At 31.4% G+C, this 16,470-nt stretch overlaps 2 protein-coding genes across 8 annotated transcripts in view; one reads left to right on the forward strand and one right to left on the reverse strand.

Annotated features, from left to right (window-relative positions):
• Positions 1 to 9,029, reverse strand: part of LOC118200167 (cytosolic carboxypeptidase 6-like) — a 769,798-nt gene extending 760,769 nt beyond the window's left edge. Inside the window, exon 1 of the mRNA XM_085818789.1 lies at positions 8,816 to 9,029. Within this exon, the coding sequence (XP_085674915.1) occupies positions 8,816 to 8,888 (73 nt within the window). The 5' untranslated portion in view covers positions 8,889 to 9,029. The remainder of the gene's footprint in view (positions 1 to 8,815) is intronic.
• A 506-nt stretch (positions 9,030 to 9,535) lies between these two features.
• LOC118194570 (ELAV-like protein 4) overlaps positions 9,536 to 16,470 on the forward strand; it is a 180,566-nt gene continuing 173,631 nt past the window's right edge. For 5 of the 7 annotated variants that reach the window (XM_085818795.1, XM_085818793.1, XM_085818794.1 and 2 more), the window contains exon 1: positions 9,538 to 10,168. The gene's annotated coding sequence lies outside the window, so the exon portion shown is untranslated. Of the gene's footprint in view, positions 10,169 to 16,470 lie in introns of all 7 variants that reach the window. The other 2 variants (XM_085818791.1, XM_085818796.1) reach the window with 2 other exon arrangements.

Raw genomic sequence — 16,470 nt, forward strand, 5'->3', positions numbered from 1 at the left:
AAAACAACTCGAAGCAAACTACGAGTCCATCTTTGATTAATTATGGCTTGTGAAAGCAATTTAATTTGTGCTTTCTCAAAATCGGCGTCCTATTCAGCTGCCTATGTCATCTAGGCTTGATCATGGACCTTATAAGAGATAAACTAATCCAGTGGGCGGGGAGCGCGTCACCGACATGTCGGCAAGAAAGTGTAGGGACGATCTGGTTTACTTTAACACTGAAACCTCTGGCGTTTGTATCACATAACTCTTTTTAATTATTAAATGTGATACGTTGTATAGTGATGAGATTATGAAAGCCACAGTATTTCCCAATAATAATTAATTTATCTCATTAAAGCACATTTTACTGCATTTCGCGCATTTTTTTTTCACGCGTAATTCTTGTACAAACATCTTTACTTTGGTAAAACGGTAAAAATTCTAAGCACAAAATTTATTAACTTAATTTGGCGTACAAATAACGTAAAATTAAATAAGATTGATAGTACGGAATGCTTTGAAATAATTAAGGTAAAATTAAACAAGATCCGATAATTTTTTTTTAATTTAATGACCATTTTCAGGCAGTGATTTTCAAAACTATAATAACATTACAAAACAATCATTTATTTGATTATATCATCATTAACTTATTAACATTAAAGTGGAATATTTATTTTAGTAATTTATAAAATTCAGAGCATAAAATTTTCTGAGTGTAATGAAGGGGGGGAAAAGGTAAAATAAAATCTAGAAGCACTCAGATTTTATATTACGCCCAAAAGGAACCTTTTTTTTTTAACGTTTTGTGTGTTACCTATATTTATTGAATATCATGTTCTTCGCCCGTAAACCACATGCATTTGAAAACAGTATATCTTTAGAATTTCCTCACTGGAGATAAAACTGTTATTTTCTGTACAGGGCTCGCTCTGAACTCGTTGAGTTTGTTAATCAAAAATTCGTTAAAGTTTTACAAACTACGAAATAGATTAAAACAAATTCGAAATTCTGCCGTCCAGATGTCCATGTTCGGGTGGAGGATTACATTATTCAAAATTTGGTGGCTCTAGATACCGTCGTTTTTGTCACAGTGCGAGAAACATACATGTATTCATGCAGATTCTTCATTATTATTTTCTTTAAATATAATACAGGGATATAACATTAGGTAACAACAATTTGCAAGGAGACACGGACATTTATAGTAAAACAATGCAAAATGCCGCTTCGAAACTAACAGCCTTTCTAGGCTACCGCCCCTTTGGGCTAATAAATTAAATTAACAGTAAATAAAAAAAAAAAAAAAAAAAAAAACTTATGCAGAACTAAAAATAAATTTAAAAAAAATAATCAGAATGAAATACAAGCAAAATTAATTATTACGGTTAAATACAAATTTAATATTGGAATTAAATGTATAAAAATTTTAAGGAGTCAAGAGTTTATCACTATGACGCATTATGAAATGTAATTTGCGGTGGTGGTGTATTTAATTATGGCAAAGCACACGAGGGTTATCTGCCTAAGGGGAGGGATGCCTTCGTGGAGGACTTTCTAAGGGAAACTGGCTCATATACACGTTACACATGGGGAAAACCACGAAACCTCCCGTGCAGCCAGCCCGTTCGCGGGATTCGAACCTCGGACCGAACTACCAGTGTTCAGCGACTTTACCGCTCGGCCGCTGGTGGGCTGAAATATAATTGAAATAAAATTCCTTTATAGATTGTGCTATAATACTCATCTATAATTTTAAAAAAGCAGCACAATTTAGAATTTTAAGCAAAACGTTAAAAAATTCGTTTTTAAATATTTTAGTATTTTTTACTTGTTTACACCAATAAAAAGCAAAAAAATTGGAAAAGAGAATTGCTTGTTTAAAATTTTATATTAGTTCAGATTTAAAATATTATTTTTTAAAAGAAGTAATTACAAATTTCCTTACAGCGTAGGAAAAGCTAAAAAAATATCCAGCCCTGAAAGCATGCAATAGCTTTATAATTATTTGAAACGTTAATTATGCTTGATAAATATGCTAATTTCTTAAAAATCAATCTCAATTTCAAAAATAAAAATATGTAGAAGTTCTAATTTTTGAAATGAGGCGCTACAACCAGCTTTTTCTTGACAATTATACACGCTGCAATAGGCAACCACTGTTAAATTTCTGCAAGTCGTCCCTACTCCTCCGGATGTGATCAAGGTGACAGCCGGGAACGCCTCAGACGAGGGAGAAAACCCATTTGGAATTTCTTATAAGGTCCATGGGCTTGATGCCGTGTAGGAAAATATATATCCGTATAACAGGGAATCTGTATTGCGGAAAGGAAAACAAAGTCATTGCATTAAATGCGTTATAAGAGGTGCTATCATTTTCAGAGCGTTAAGTATGAGTAATCACAGTAAAACCTGCTTAGCATAAGTAACTTAAAAATTTACACACTCAGTAAGATACATTAATATTACTTCCATGCTCAATTTAATCTCCTTGTAATAGAATACAATTATTCTATTGCGTTAAGATTTTTTTAAGAACATATTTTGAATCTTGCGCTCCTTTTTAAAATCCTAAAAATTTTGCAATTGCTGCTTAGGTCTCAGTAAACCTATTATTTAGAATCATCATACGTATAAAGTAACAAGGGGATAAATTCATGACAGGGAGTTAAATCTGAACTATGAGATATCGGGATAGCAAGCGTTATTCTTTTAAACCCGAAGTTATTTTGAAATGTAATCTTGCTCAAAGTTGGAAATAATTTTGGTGAAGGTTTTATATTATGATTTTTTCGTCAATACCTAAGGCATTAATATTTATGATATTAGCAACAGGAACAATACGTAGTAACAGAGGGTCATAGCATCAAACCTGTCAAATTCACGATGCCCATTTTTAAATTTTTGAAACCATTGAAAATATGAATGAAGTAACATTGCAGATTTTTTATTTCTGCCTGAAACATTGCATAAACTCCATTTCCTGCTTTTGCCAAGCAGGAAACAAAATTAAATATCACAGCTTTAATCATAAATTATCGCCTGTTTTTCAAAGCAATTTAAGTTTAGAGGGAAAAGCAAATATGTAACGTTACATTTTGCATAAACAGAAACGTTATTTGTGATTAAAACACCTTTTCTTCATTGCTTCAAATTGAAGAGCTTTCTTTAATTCGCCTATAATCTTAGAAGGACACCCATATTTTTTCGCAGAAAGTAGGACCATTTTCTACTGAACTGCGTATATATTACACAAATTTATGTAATTAATTAATTTGAAAAAAAAAATACACTCTTGTAAAATATTTACTGCTTCAAATTGATTCATTGAAAATAATACTCTTCGTTATAGATGACAAAGTTCTGGTATAATACACCTTTAATAAGAACGCCAAATATATATTCTACGGAACGGAAAAGAATTGCTGCTGAGGAAATATTACCAGAGCTATTAGAAATTATGTAAAGTTAAGAATAGTGTAAAGGAAATTAGGATAACATTATTTAGCATTAACCAATAAAAAGTATATAACTCTTTTAATGCAACATTTAGAGAGCTATTAGTTCCTGGCAAATCTTACACCAAATCAACTGTGGCTCAGACGAAAGTGCAAAAAACTATAGTCCTTTGTGAAGGTGCTAATTAATAACTGATGAGAACGTATTTCAGAAATGTTTTCCATATAAATAATCACGTTTAAAAATAACTGAATATGCATTAAGTGTATTTAGTGTTACTGAAAAATGTTCAGAATACGAAATTTATTATTAACTTCAACTATGAAAAGTTATTACGTTTCAACAACGGAATTAAATTAATTAACAATTAAAATGGAAAGAAGTAGCTAGTTTTTCAGTATACGTGCTTAAAATCGAAAGACTTCAAAAAAGACAATATTTCCATAATTCAGTCTGTGTTTCACGCATGAAGGAAACGAAATGTTTTTTCTTGATTTAAAATAAAAATAAATCTATAAGTAGGATTTTTGCTATGTCTTATTAAAAAAATACACTGAAAACAAAGAATTAAATGTCATCTTACAAATGTATCAATTAAATATTTTCTCTTACCTATAAACAAATAGAAGAATTTCATAAATATTAAATATGCTCAATGATGTAGGGGGATAAAAATAGCATATCACAACATTTTATTAACATGTTTCAGAAGTTATGCAAATTCTAGAGAGATTTCTCTTTGTCACGAGTCATATTTTCTTTATAATTATTTTTACTGTGTACCTAAGGCCTTCAATGGCAGTGAAAATTAAAATCTCCAAAGTATCACAAAAACATGCTATATATAATATATAACTTTTTAACGAATCACATATGAACATTTATTCAAATAGGAATAACAAACGTACAAAAGGCAGTAGTTAAAACAGATTTGCTGGATGGAAGAAAACAATTTATTGGTTTAAATATATGAAAATACTGTCGAGAGGAAACCTATACCAAAATTAACCATATTACATTAATAACCAATTCAGAAGTCAAACAACAAAAATCAGCGTAATATTTGCAAAATTTTCACAGGACTAGTTTCGATGGTTTTACCGAACCACCATCTTCAGCTGCAAAACCGCAAATGAACAAGATAGGAAATAATGATTAGATAAGATAAGAAAGCCTGGATAAGAATAAGCAAGTGGCGCCATCTGTTGGCGAAACCAGAACTAAAACATAATTTCTCTAAAAGCCGAAGGTTTATTTGGATTGGAATTAGGATCGTTAACTAGAACAGAAAGATTTTTATGAATGTGAAATGCCTCTAGAAAATCCAGTTCTCCAATGGAAGATGTTTTTTGAATAATTTTAGCAGCAGAAAAATTGAAAGTGTGATTTTCGGACCAACAATGTTGAGCAACAGAAGACTTCTGTGTTTCCTTTTTTCTAACATATGCCTCATGTTCCTTGATGCGAAATTTTAAGGCTCTCTTAGTTTGGCCAATGTAAATTAAACCACACTGGCAAGGAATCCTATAAATACCCCAGGAATTCATATCCGGAATGGGGTCTTTGAGTATAGAAGTCCGAATTTTATTGATGGGAGAATAAACAACCCGAAAGTTAAATTTCTGCAAAATATGTGCAACTTTATAGCTAATTGATGGAAAGAAGGGAATGACAACAGAATTTTTATAATCTCCTAAAATAAGAGTGTGGCTTTAGCCACACTCTTATTTAATAAGAGTGTGGCTAAAGCCACACTCTTATTAAAGAGTAAAAGTGTATATTATTAAAGAGTATTAAGTGTATAATAATAGTAAAAGTGTATATTATAAGAGTATTAACTCTTATACTCTTATTAAAGAGTATAAGAGTGTTTATTTTAGGAGATTATAAAAATTCTGTTGTCATTCCCTTCTTTCCATCATTTAGCTATAAAGTTGCACATATTTTGCAGAAATTTAACTTTCGGGTTGTTTATTCTCCCATCAATAAAATTCGGATTTCTATACTCAAAGACCCCATTCCGGATATGAATTCCTGGGGTATTTATAGGATTCCTTGCCGGTGTGGTTTAATTTACATTGTCCAAACTAAGAGAGCCTTAAAATTTCGCATCAAGGAACATGAGGCATATGTTAGAAAAAAGGAAACACAGAAGTCTTCTGTTGCTTAACATTGTTGGTCCGAAAATCACACTTTCAATTTTCCTGCTGCTAAAATTATTCAAAAAACATCTTCCATTGGAGAACTGGATTTTCTAGAGGCATTTCACATTCATAAAAATCTTTCTGTTCTAGTTAACGATCCTAATTCCAATCCAAATTTGCCTTCGGCTTTTAGAGAAATTATGTTTTAGTTCTGGTTTCGCCAACAGATGGCGCCACTTGCTTATTCTTGTCCAGGCTTTCTTATCTTATCTAATCATTATTTCCTATCTTGTTCATTTGCGGTTTTGCAGCTGAAGATGGTGGTTCGGTAAAACCATCGAAACTAGTCCTGTGAAAATTTTGCAAATATTACGCTGATTTTTGTTGTTTGACTTCTGAATTAGTATTTATTCGGCGTGTTATTGTGTCTTAATTAATAACCATTTCAAAAACGTTTTATTTTCAAATTAGAGATTCAATTTTCTACAATTGTTTTTTAAACGATTCCGTTATATGAACCCCAAATAGGAATAGTTCAAAAGAATTCTTATTGAATCACTAATACTGAAATATACTTATAAGAATGGAATAATTACAAAGGCAAGCCATTACGGAAGCATACTATTTGAACTGAATGCCGAACTTTAAATACGCACACGAATGATCAATGGAAAAATAAACTTTTTTATGACTTTTTTCTACTCGCACATCTTAAAACTAAAGTATCAGGGAACTTAAAAGAAGAAAGAAAATCGGTCGAGAAAATTTTTATGCAAAGCTTTATACCTAAACATGTTAAAGTGTATATTTCATTATACTTAGAAAATAAATGATTTTATATTTCTATTTAATCATTATTATTACATATACATTATTATATTTATACGTTTTAAGTGAATATTTATTTTTCAGCATTATTATATTTAAATGTTTTAAACGAATATTTACTTTTTAAAGTGAATATTTCTGTATTTAATTCCCTGTGTTGAACAAAATAGGTAAGGATTTCCGTTTCATTTTGAAACTCTTCAAAAGAGATACTGATGAATCATAAGTGGTTAAACATGTATCCGTGAGTCACGATTAATCAATAATGTATTGGTAAGAAAATTCCATGTGAATATATCTCTTTATTTCATTATACATGTGAATTCCCTTCCCTGAGTTATTGAGAAAGAAGTTATTTTTGATTTATTTTACTTATCCTTTTATATAAAACAAATAAATTCTACAATACAGGTTTTAAAATTCAAATTTCTTTTATAATACCGTCCACCTCTTAATCGAATCTTTCTACATAATTAAACGTTTTGTAGCTATATGCATAGCGGATACATTGATGAAATGGAATGGGAAAGTATTAGGAGGAAATAATATGTATATTGGGAATCTGAAAACAATTATTCAAAGTATGTTTTCAGATGTGTTCTTTTTGTCCTTGATTGACACTTAATGGAGAAAAATCATTTTTAAAATTTCAGTTGCATAAATATCTTGTCAGTAATCCAGAAATAAGGTTCTAAATAAATGGTTTTCAATATTGTGGGGATTTAGAGTGAAAGAAAATTCCCATTGATCACAAAAAGATGGATATTATGAATGCCAAAATGAGGTCTATGATTCTTGTTGTTCTCCATGTTTATTAATAATTTAAGTACTTAAAAGTTCTTTTAGATAAATTATAAAACAAACTCCAGTTTTTAAAACTAATGAGTAAAATTAATATTTTATAATTAATACTTCTAAGCACATTAGAATTATCTACGATATGTATGCTTGATAATTCTGTAGTGTGATAGCTTTTGCATGCTTGAAATCCCCCATTTCAACAGATTGTTTATTCTGGTGTTGAAATTCGTTAAATGCAGTAATGCAAACAGGAAAATAATTCTGTAGCGAGAAGAATATCTACCCGATATTATTTAACTTTAAAGTTATATATTTTCTAAAAACTAAAATTATGTGTAAACTTTATACCATCTTTTGAATTTTGAGGTCAGCAATTATTAAGAACATACGAGTATGTATGCAAAGAACTCGAAACCACTTATGCGGATTATTGAGCTCTTTTTACGATTTGCATGTATCCATCGCATGAAGTATAATTACAATTACTTTCTTCACATATTCAAACATTTTATGAAAAATATTATTTCCGAGAAAAGATTTTATAGTAAACACGCAGTATATGTAAATGAATATTAGATTAATTGCATTTACAAGCACAAAATGTCACTTTGAATATTTTCGAAAAATCTAGGCATAAAGCCGAAATTTAAATTACATATTAGTATTTTATTATTTAATTGTACTTTCTAGACTCATAAAAATTCATCATTACATTTCTCAGAGATAGTCTACTATATGGATTTTAACCCATTCCTCATTTTAGAAATTACTAGGAGTATTTCCCTCTTTTACCTACTGTAAAATATCCCTCAGCTAATATTTTTAACTTAATATTTCTTACTGCAAATAGAAATTACATTTAATTATTCTAACATATCAGTTATGTGAATTTTAGTCTCTTGGACAATATAATAATATAAAATTATAATATGACGAAATATAATAAGAGATGAAGTATAATGAGACAGCATTAGATGTGATGTATAATGTAATAAGTGCTTTGTATCCAATTTCTACGTTTAATGGAGCGACTATGGCAACATAATTTTAAGCGAGATTTATGTGATTAACGTATCATTTTTATTAAATCAGTAATTGTTTTAAACTTAGCAGAGAGTAAGTAAATTGATTACCCAAAATTCCATGCATTCATGTCATATTAGCATATTTAATTCTACGCTTGTGGTTTTCGAATTTATCTGGCGTACTTCAACATTTTCGGCCAAAATCAAAATTTTAATTTAGTAGATTTTATTTATCTACTAAATTATCCTACTTGTATTAAAAATTCAGATATTACTGAACTGAAGTTTTATATCATTACGCCAGTCAAATTAAGAAGAAATACAAGCACAAACAAATTTAAATCTTACTATCCACTTTGCGCTGAATAAATTTGCCACCCCACGAAATTCGAGTCCCACCTACTCCCCTTCTCACCCCTTGTATCGCATGCGCACAATACACAGAAATGTTTAAATACAAGGGCAACAACAGTAAGAGTGCTGCAACAGTTGAATTCATATATACATGACAAAAAATACATTAACTGACATTTAAGAACAAGTTTTGATTTTCTAGAACGCATTCGCAGAACTAACCTGATTCAAAATCTCCCATGTTGTGAATGCTTCGAAGACGATGAGAAATTCTCGCATCGATAAACATTAACATATGTCGCTGCAATAGCAACGCACTAACAAACAAGCCACATGGAATATTGTTTACTTGTAAATATATAACTGGCAGAAGATCAATAAAAGATTTAATTTTTAACGGTAAAATAAACGCATTAAGCCTCGTTTTATAACGGGTTGTTTTGGAAACGAACGTTTTCTGTGTTGCTAGAGAACACTAGTGACACCTAGTGTCATGAAGAAAGCAAACAGTCTAATCAATATATTCGTCAGAATTACAAGACGAAATTAAAACAGAAACTAGCTATGTTATCGATATTCGGCTATCTGTGATAGGAATACATTTAGAGATATTCATAGCGAACTTAGTGATATAAAGTAACAGAATATTTGACAACTGTGGAAACAAATTTGCATTTCTGACGTTTGCTTGACCACTAAAAATGCTTCCACAAATCGTTTGCTGCCCGTAAGGCGGGCTTTTACCTCTCGCGCCAGTGTAACCATCCGCTGGCAAGAACTCTTTCAAAGCACCGCAATTTGGTTCAGGAACGACATTTATATATTTTTAATAGTGACAGAATTGCTCCAAAATTTATTTTAGCAAAGCAGTTGTTTGTTTGGAAGACGTGGATAATTTTGTCGTTGCAATTAATGTGCGGCTGAAACTCAAAGTGGGAGGAGTCAGAGCAGTGATGAGAAACGCGGAGGTAGATGAACATAATGAGGCGCGCTTCGGTCGACATTTATCGCGCTGTGCGCTGCCGCTGCCTGACATTTAGTTCCTGACTGGGCCAGAAGGCAGTTGTGTTGTGTTTGATAGTAGCGACTTCGGCAGCAATTTCGTTGTTTTTTTCATTCATTCTGATTTTTTGGAAACCGTTTTTTCATGTTTACGACTTCATCTTCTAACTATTTAATAGAAATTATAAATGATAGTTAGCTGTTTTTCTTCCTCATGAGAAACTTTTAAAAGAACTTTGGACAATTATTTCAGTATATCTACTTGTCAACGGAGGAAGTAGAGTATTTTATTTTCAAACCGTAGAATTGGTTTGAGTATCCGTTTATGCATTAGTAGGGAAAAGGCAGTCAAGTTAAATTTTTTGACGACTACTTTTTGAGCATTTTAATATTTTATTTTGCCATTATTGCTTGCCAAAGCTGAGCTCGCTAGCGCTACTGTAGCATTTATACAATACCTTATACATAACTTTGTGAGAACGTTTTTCAACGTTATCTTTATATTTTTAAAAATTCCAACTTTCACGTCGGAAGTGAAACAGAGTTTCAAGGTGAAGCAGTTACAACAAAAAGGTAAGCTAATCTTTCCTTTCACTCTCCAGTTGCGTCTTGTTTTCAAAGTTGATTTCACTGCGGCGCAGATCTTTTTGTTAAGAAACCAACTTCACGCTTAAAGGGCTCTTTAAAATTCCATGTTCATCATAACTGTCTGAAGCACTTTCTTTTAACTTATTAGCTAGTAATTTATGCTACTCAGCAGTAACTAATTTCCAATTGTGTTCAAATTTGGTTTTTTTTAGAAATTTCAGGGTCTTTGCGTTACATTTCTATCAAAAGTGCATTTTGAATAATTTTCCATACTGTTTCAACTCAAGTCCTAGATTTTCCTTGTTTCAAATCTGCATTTAAGTTTAAGGCATAATAATTCAGTGCCACATTCTAGGCGCAGGTACTTTAATTGAATATCGCAGTGTGTGCTTACATATTTTATTGATACTTATTCATGTACTCAACTTGTAAAATAAATTTCTGTAGGCGAAACGTGAATTTAATGTGTTAAGAGACCACATTGCTACCTACGATAATTTTTGAAAATTTTTACAAGTGTATCTTAAATAAATGTATAGTAAATATGCGCAATTAACTCATAACTAGGAAATTAAGACATATGCAACTCATGCTTGCAAAGAAGTGTTAATATAAAGGATAATTCACAGTAATGCGGCCTCATTTCGATGCAAGTTTAACTGCTATTCAGTTTCTTACGTTCATATTTCAAAATGCTGGTGATAACACTAAAGCGGTATCAGACATCGGTATTAAATCCATAGGAGCTGCCAGTTGAAATCCAGATTGAAAATACTAGACTAGCACCCTGTGTAATTGAATTTTTGATTTAATTGTGATTGATATTATGCGATTTACCGAAAACTAAAATTGGCTTAAAATAAATTTAATAGTTATGAGAATTTTCGTGGTTTGAACTTCAGCGAACCCATGATTCAAGAGCCAAAGATAATTTTTTACAGTACTTTATAGGAATTTTGGAACTATTTTCATTACTTAAAAAATGTGCAATTATTTGCTAATCACTTTTCTAACTGCAAATAACTTTTGTGTTTGTAGTCTGACATTAAGTTGGTTTTCTGCATTAGTTTCCTTTAATAGTTAAATACGAAGTCTGTTGCTTGGTAATTCCTAAAAGATTTCTGTGCAAGTGCATTGAGCTTTCATCAGCGCATTAGGGCGATTTTGAAGAAATTCATGACATTCTTGTTTATTGGGAGATTTCTAGTCTAGCTCTGAAATAATTTTCAGCGTTCTCTAAACCTCGAAATATTTATATTATAAAAAGCTCCTTTTATTACTAAAATTTCTAAACCTAACAAATAATTTAAATTGAAACTGAAACTGGTTATAACTTTGAAAAAATTCTTTGCTGATGATCTTTCTAAATTCTTTATATTAAATATTTCTGTTGCGTTTTATTTCTAAATATCCTTTGATCTGAAGCTTAGGTGAAATGCAGTTTATATGTACTTTCCTAATTTCATAATTTTAAAACGTTTGACTTCATTATACTGTAAACTTTCACTTTTATGATAAAATTCTGTCTGTTTAGATTATTGCTAATTATTTTAGTGTGATATTTCTTCCTAGCTTTATTGGCACGTTTTAGAAATTTAACGCAACATATTTTAAAATACAGTAAACATTGCCAGGTACATTTCAAATTTCCTTGTTAACACAACACAAAGTTGTAACTAACGCAAAATATACCTTTTTAAGAGTGCGTGACGAAAATGGAATATCATGAAAAAATTTATTCATAAGTCCATTTAATATTCTGAGGAAATTTTAAAATCAGCTTGGAATATCATTTTCTATATTTATATGTAGCTCTGCATTTTTATTTAAAATTCACTTGGGAACTGAAAATGTGAAGTAAATCAGGACTTTTTGTTTAAATTTTATCGTTAAATACATCTGAATTTTATTGAAGTATACACATCTATCATTTTCCGAATTTCTTGCACATTTAATAAATTTTACTGTGAATGCGAAATATGTTAATTCGAATTTCCATTTAGAATATTTGTCTAGAATGAACTGAACTGTAAAATTATACGTAAATTACTTTTTGAATGAAATGCACTTTCAAAATGCCGTGAAGTAAGTTTTAATGACCTTTTATCTTTATCGCACCGTATGGCGGCTTTTCTGCTCGCAAACATCTGTCATGTATCAAACGTAATTCACGTAATGAAGAAAGGGATGTTTTTATTAATCTTTTCGAAGCGCTTTATGAGAATGCATTTTGTAATAATTATTGGATGAAAAATACGGACTCCTTTTTCTTTGGGTAATGAGTTTTAAATACATGCTTAAACACTTGCGCTGTATAAAGTATTTTAATATCAGCTGCTATTGATAATTGTATAATCGATATTTTTAAGCTTTCCTACTTGGTTTATTTTCTGAAAAAATGATGGCTTATTAAACAACGTTACCATATTTCATAATTTTATTATATTATAATCTATATTTAGCAGACTGGTAATAGCGTTCGAACCTGAAAAATTCTCGTAGCACGTAATGAAAGTTTAAATATTCCTTGAAACTCATGATGAAAGACTGCAATCTATATATAATTGCAGTTTGACACGAAACCTTGAAATTTGCAAATATATAGGTATATAAATTATAAACGTAAGGTTTGATCAAATGATTATTTTACTTTCTATTTTCAGTGTATTGCAAGATTTTATAGAATTGTCAGCTTTGAACCTAAAATATTGAAATTCAAATAGCATCTAATGTAAATAACGAATAAAGGTATCTCATTTGTATAGTTTTTCAATGAAACCGATGATGGGGAAATTCAAGAAAAGTGCTAATTAACTGCACTTGGGGGTTTCTCATTAGTGTAAGAGTCACTCCTTAACCACTGTATTAAATATACACTTTAGTACGGTATTAGAGCGCTGGAATAAATATAGAAATTGTTTTAAAAACATATCTGACAATTTATAAATTAAATATTGTAAAATAGTAAAAATATGGGTTAGATGTTGAAATAAAAATGAAGTTTTCATGCATACGACTATTTGAGACTACACCGATTAAGTGTTGATATTGTTTCATTCTTGGATTTAATTTCAATTTTTGGTTTATACATGTAAACTTCATTTGTTTTTTAATCATCTTCAATTCTTGTTTGCTGTTTAAAATGAACTGTGTATGTTTTTCTACAAATTCATACATTTGATTTAGTATACGAATGCTTTCAATTGATCAACTGAGACATTCTCGTTACAGATATACAGTAGCTTTCCTATATTGGGAAAGAACAAAGAAATATTCTCCAAGTTCATCTGGGAGCTTGCGTCATAAGCGTACATAAGATTTCCGTTTGGCGCGTTCTTCCGTTTTTAACACTGTCAGATTTGCGGTGCTAAAGCATCGTATACTTCGTATTCAAGCGTCAGGGTAACCCAAGTTCAGCGTGATTTTGCATTTAGAATCATTCTGTGTGATACTGAAAGTTATATTAAAGTTTATACATATTTATTGTTTAGTTATATAAGATTTTACTTAGTTAGCAATTAAGTTTAAGAAATATAAGATTTCTTTATCAATGGGCTGCAGTTTTATTTCGTAAGATTTGAGTTTCATATTCACGTTTATGATAAAAATATTACAGATGGATATATTCCTGTGATATAATTTACTTATACTGAAAATGCTGACATACAAAACGAAGAAATGAAATGACGGTAACGATTAATACAAGAGCTTAGCGGGAAGAACGTGCTGTTTTATGAAATGTGGTAGATGAACGTCTCATTCTGGACTTGTATGTCCTATATCTTTTATCCAAAATTAAAAGAATCCACGAAGATAACCCGAAACCAGAGAACACATCAGCTAATTTATATATACTTCTGCCTTAAGTATAATTGTACCGTTGTTGGCTGTCACATCTTGCGCCCGCGTTCGAGTCCCGAAGAAGTTTGGATGTTTGTAAATGCATACCTTTTGAAACATGGGTGCACTTGAACACCGCTAGCCGAAAGATTTCTCAAGTGGTCTGATGATAGATAACCCTTGGATCTGTTTCCCGTGGATTAATCCCTGCGATATTCGGATGGAAATGGCTAGCATCGTACTCGGGTGCGCTCCTCGCTACGACCCCACTAGTAGCTGATATGTTAAAGTCGCTGAATACTGGTAGTTCGACTTGTGTTTGATAGAACGGGCTAGCTGTGTGAACATTTTCGTGGTTCGCCACCTGTGTAATGTGAATTCCAGCCAGTTCTATTTATAAAGGCCTCCACGAAGACGCAGTCTTCCCTCCGGCATAGCCGTAGCATGCTTAATCGTATTCAAATTTGTCAAAAAATTCCGTCTTCATGGACTTTACCGATTTTAAACTGTCGGACTAATCTCAATACCATTTTAAAAACTTTTTAGATGTTCCTGAAGAGCAAAGTTAAGTGAATAAATTAATACTGTTGGAATTCAGCGTGTTATAGGGTTCAGGTCAGAAAACTATCGGAATTAGCGGCAAGCCTATTAAGTTAAATTCGTGTCGACTGCAAATATTCTACCCAGCGTTCTATAAAGAATACATGAAAGGTCTGGTATTAGCATATATATTTTTAATTTCTCTGTTCACAAATTATTGAAGGAGTGCTTTCAGAAAAGACTCGGAATGCAGAACAAGTTTGTATTCACTTATATTAAACTAAAATTATAAATACGCACAGAGATATGCTGATTGTATCTGTTTAAATCTTGGTAGTTAGCTTGAGTGTTTTATTCCAGTATAGCGCGAGGTATTAAAACTTGTCTGGTTTCAATAATAAAATATTCATTATTGTGATAGAAAATTAATTTCAAATAAGCTATGCTTTGTTCCTATAGTCTAGGTACATAGTAAAGGGGGAAAGAGGACAAAACCTGTCGCCAAATGAAATAAACGTAATTCATTGAATAGAATTCCTATTATTCTAGATCTGCTTAATGTTGCGTTGCTCTAATTACCCATGGGAAGACTGCTGGTGAGTCTGTTAATGCCACTTCACTAAATGAACTGCTCATAAAACAAAGCGAAAGAAGCTCTGGAATGTATAGTAGATTATTTCACGCTTGGCAAGTCTGATTTCGTGTATGGAGAATTTGTTTTCTGGCCGGAAAGCAAACTTCAGAGCATGTGGAAACTGAGGACTTCTTTTATAGTGAGGTATTGAAACGCATGTTACTATCAGATAAATTCGTTGTAACATCTATAATTTTGCAGAATGTTAAAAATACATTGAATATTGAAGGTTTGGAATTTTAACAAAGCGTTACTAAAATTATATTAAAACTGTTTCTTTTAAGTTCCAGACTACTCAAACATGGAAATGAAGAAAGGTTTTAATGTATTCAAACTACATTGTGCTGACTTCTATATGCTGTACTTCTACATGCCTTGCAGGCACTTAAGGGAAATTGTTTTCAGAATTTCTCACGTGCTGTTTCTCATAGTGAACCATACGGAAGCTTTTATTTTAGAAATTTATGCTGTTACACACTTATTTTATATTCGTACACATTTTATATGACTAGCTTTATATATTCTATTTGAAATATCAGTTGACCATCAGGAATAAATCAACATACTTAAATGCATGCTGAAATGCGTGGCATAAAGAATGGCTTATACAATAAATATTATAGTGGCTAACTTCTGTATATCATTTTCCTTTGTCTTACTTCCGTGCTGTTTGGAAACTAGAAACGATTTGTGACTTATCACTTTTTGCTAGTGTCAATAAATTATCTTAAATTACCTTCAATGGCCTCTTACAGATTTTGTTGAAGTTTGGACAGACTAAATCATTGGTCTTAAACCATCTGCAAAACTAACTTAACTTGACTGAAATATTTATTATCCACTGAAATATTTCGATGCATGTTCATCTGTGAACTGAAATCTTTCGCGGTGATTTATTACATTTTCCCAGTATTCTAAAGTATTTACCTGAAGGTAATAACGTGTATTTTATATTATGTTAAGTGCCCACCAGCGGCCGAGCGGTAAAGTCTCAGAACACTGGTAATTCGGTCCGAGGTTCGAATCCCGCGAACGGGCTGGCTGCATGCTTGTTTTCGTGGTTTTCCCCAAGTGTAACGTGTATACGAGCCAGTTTCCCTTAGAAAGACCTCCACGAAGGCATCTCTTCCCTTAGGCAGATAGCCCTAGTGCGCTTTGACATATTAAATATACACATTATGTTGAGTACAGGATTTCTGTATTGCAAATGTGCTTATGAGCTTTGAAGCATTAACTAAGATTTATTTTACTCCGCTGCGAGGAATCAAATCTT

This window comes from Stegodyphus dumicola, chromosome 6 (assembly GCF_044657685.1).
Source record: "Stegodyphus dumicola isolate Sdum_Otavi_A_Nest chromosome 6, ASM4465768v1".
Taxonomy (NCBI): Eukaryota; Metazoa; Arthropoda; class Arachnida; order Araneae; family Eresidae; genus Stegodyphus; species Stegodyphus dumicola.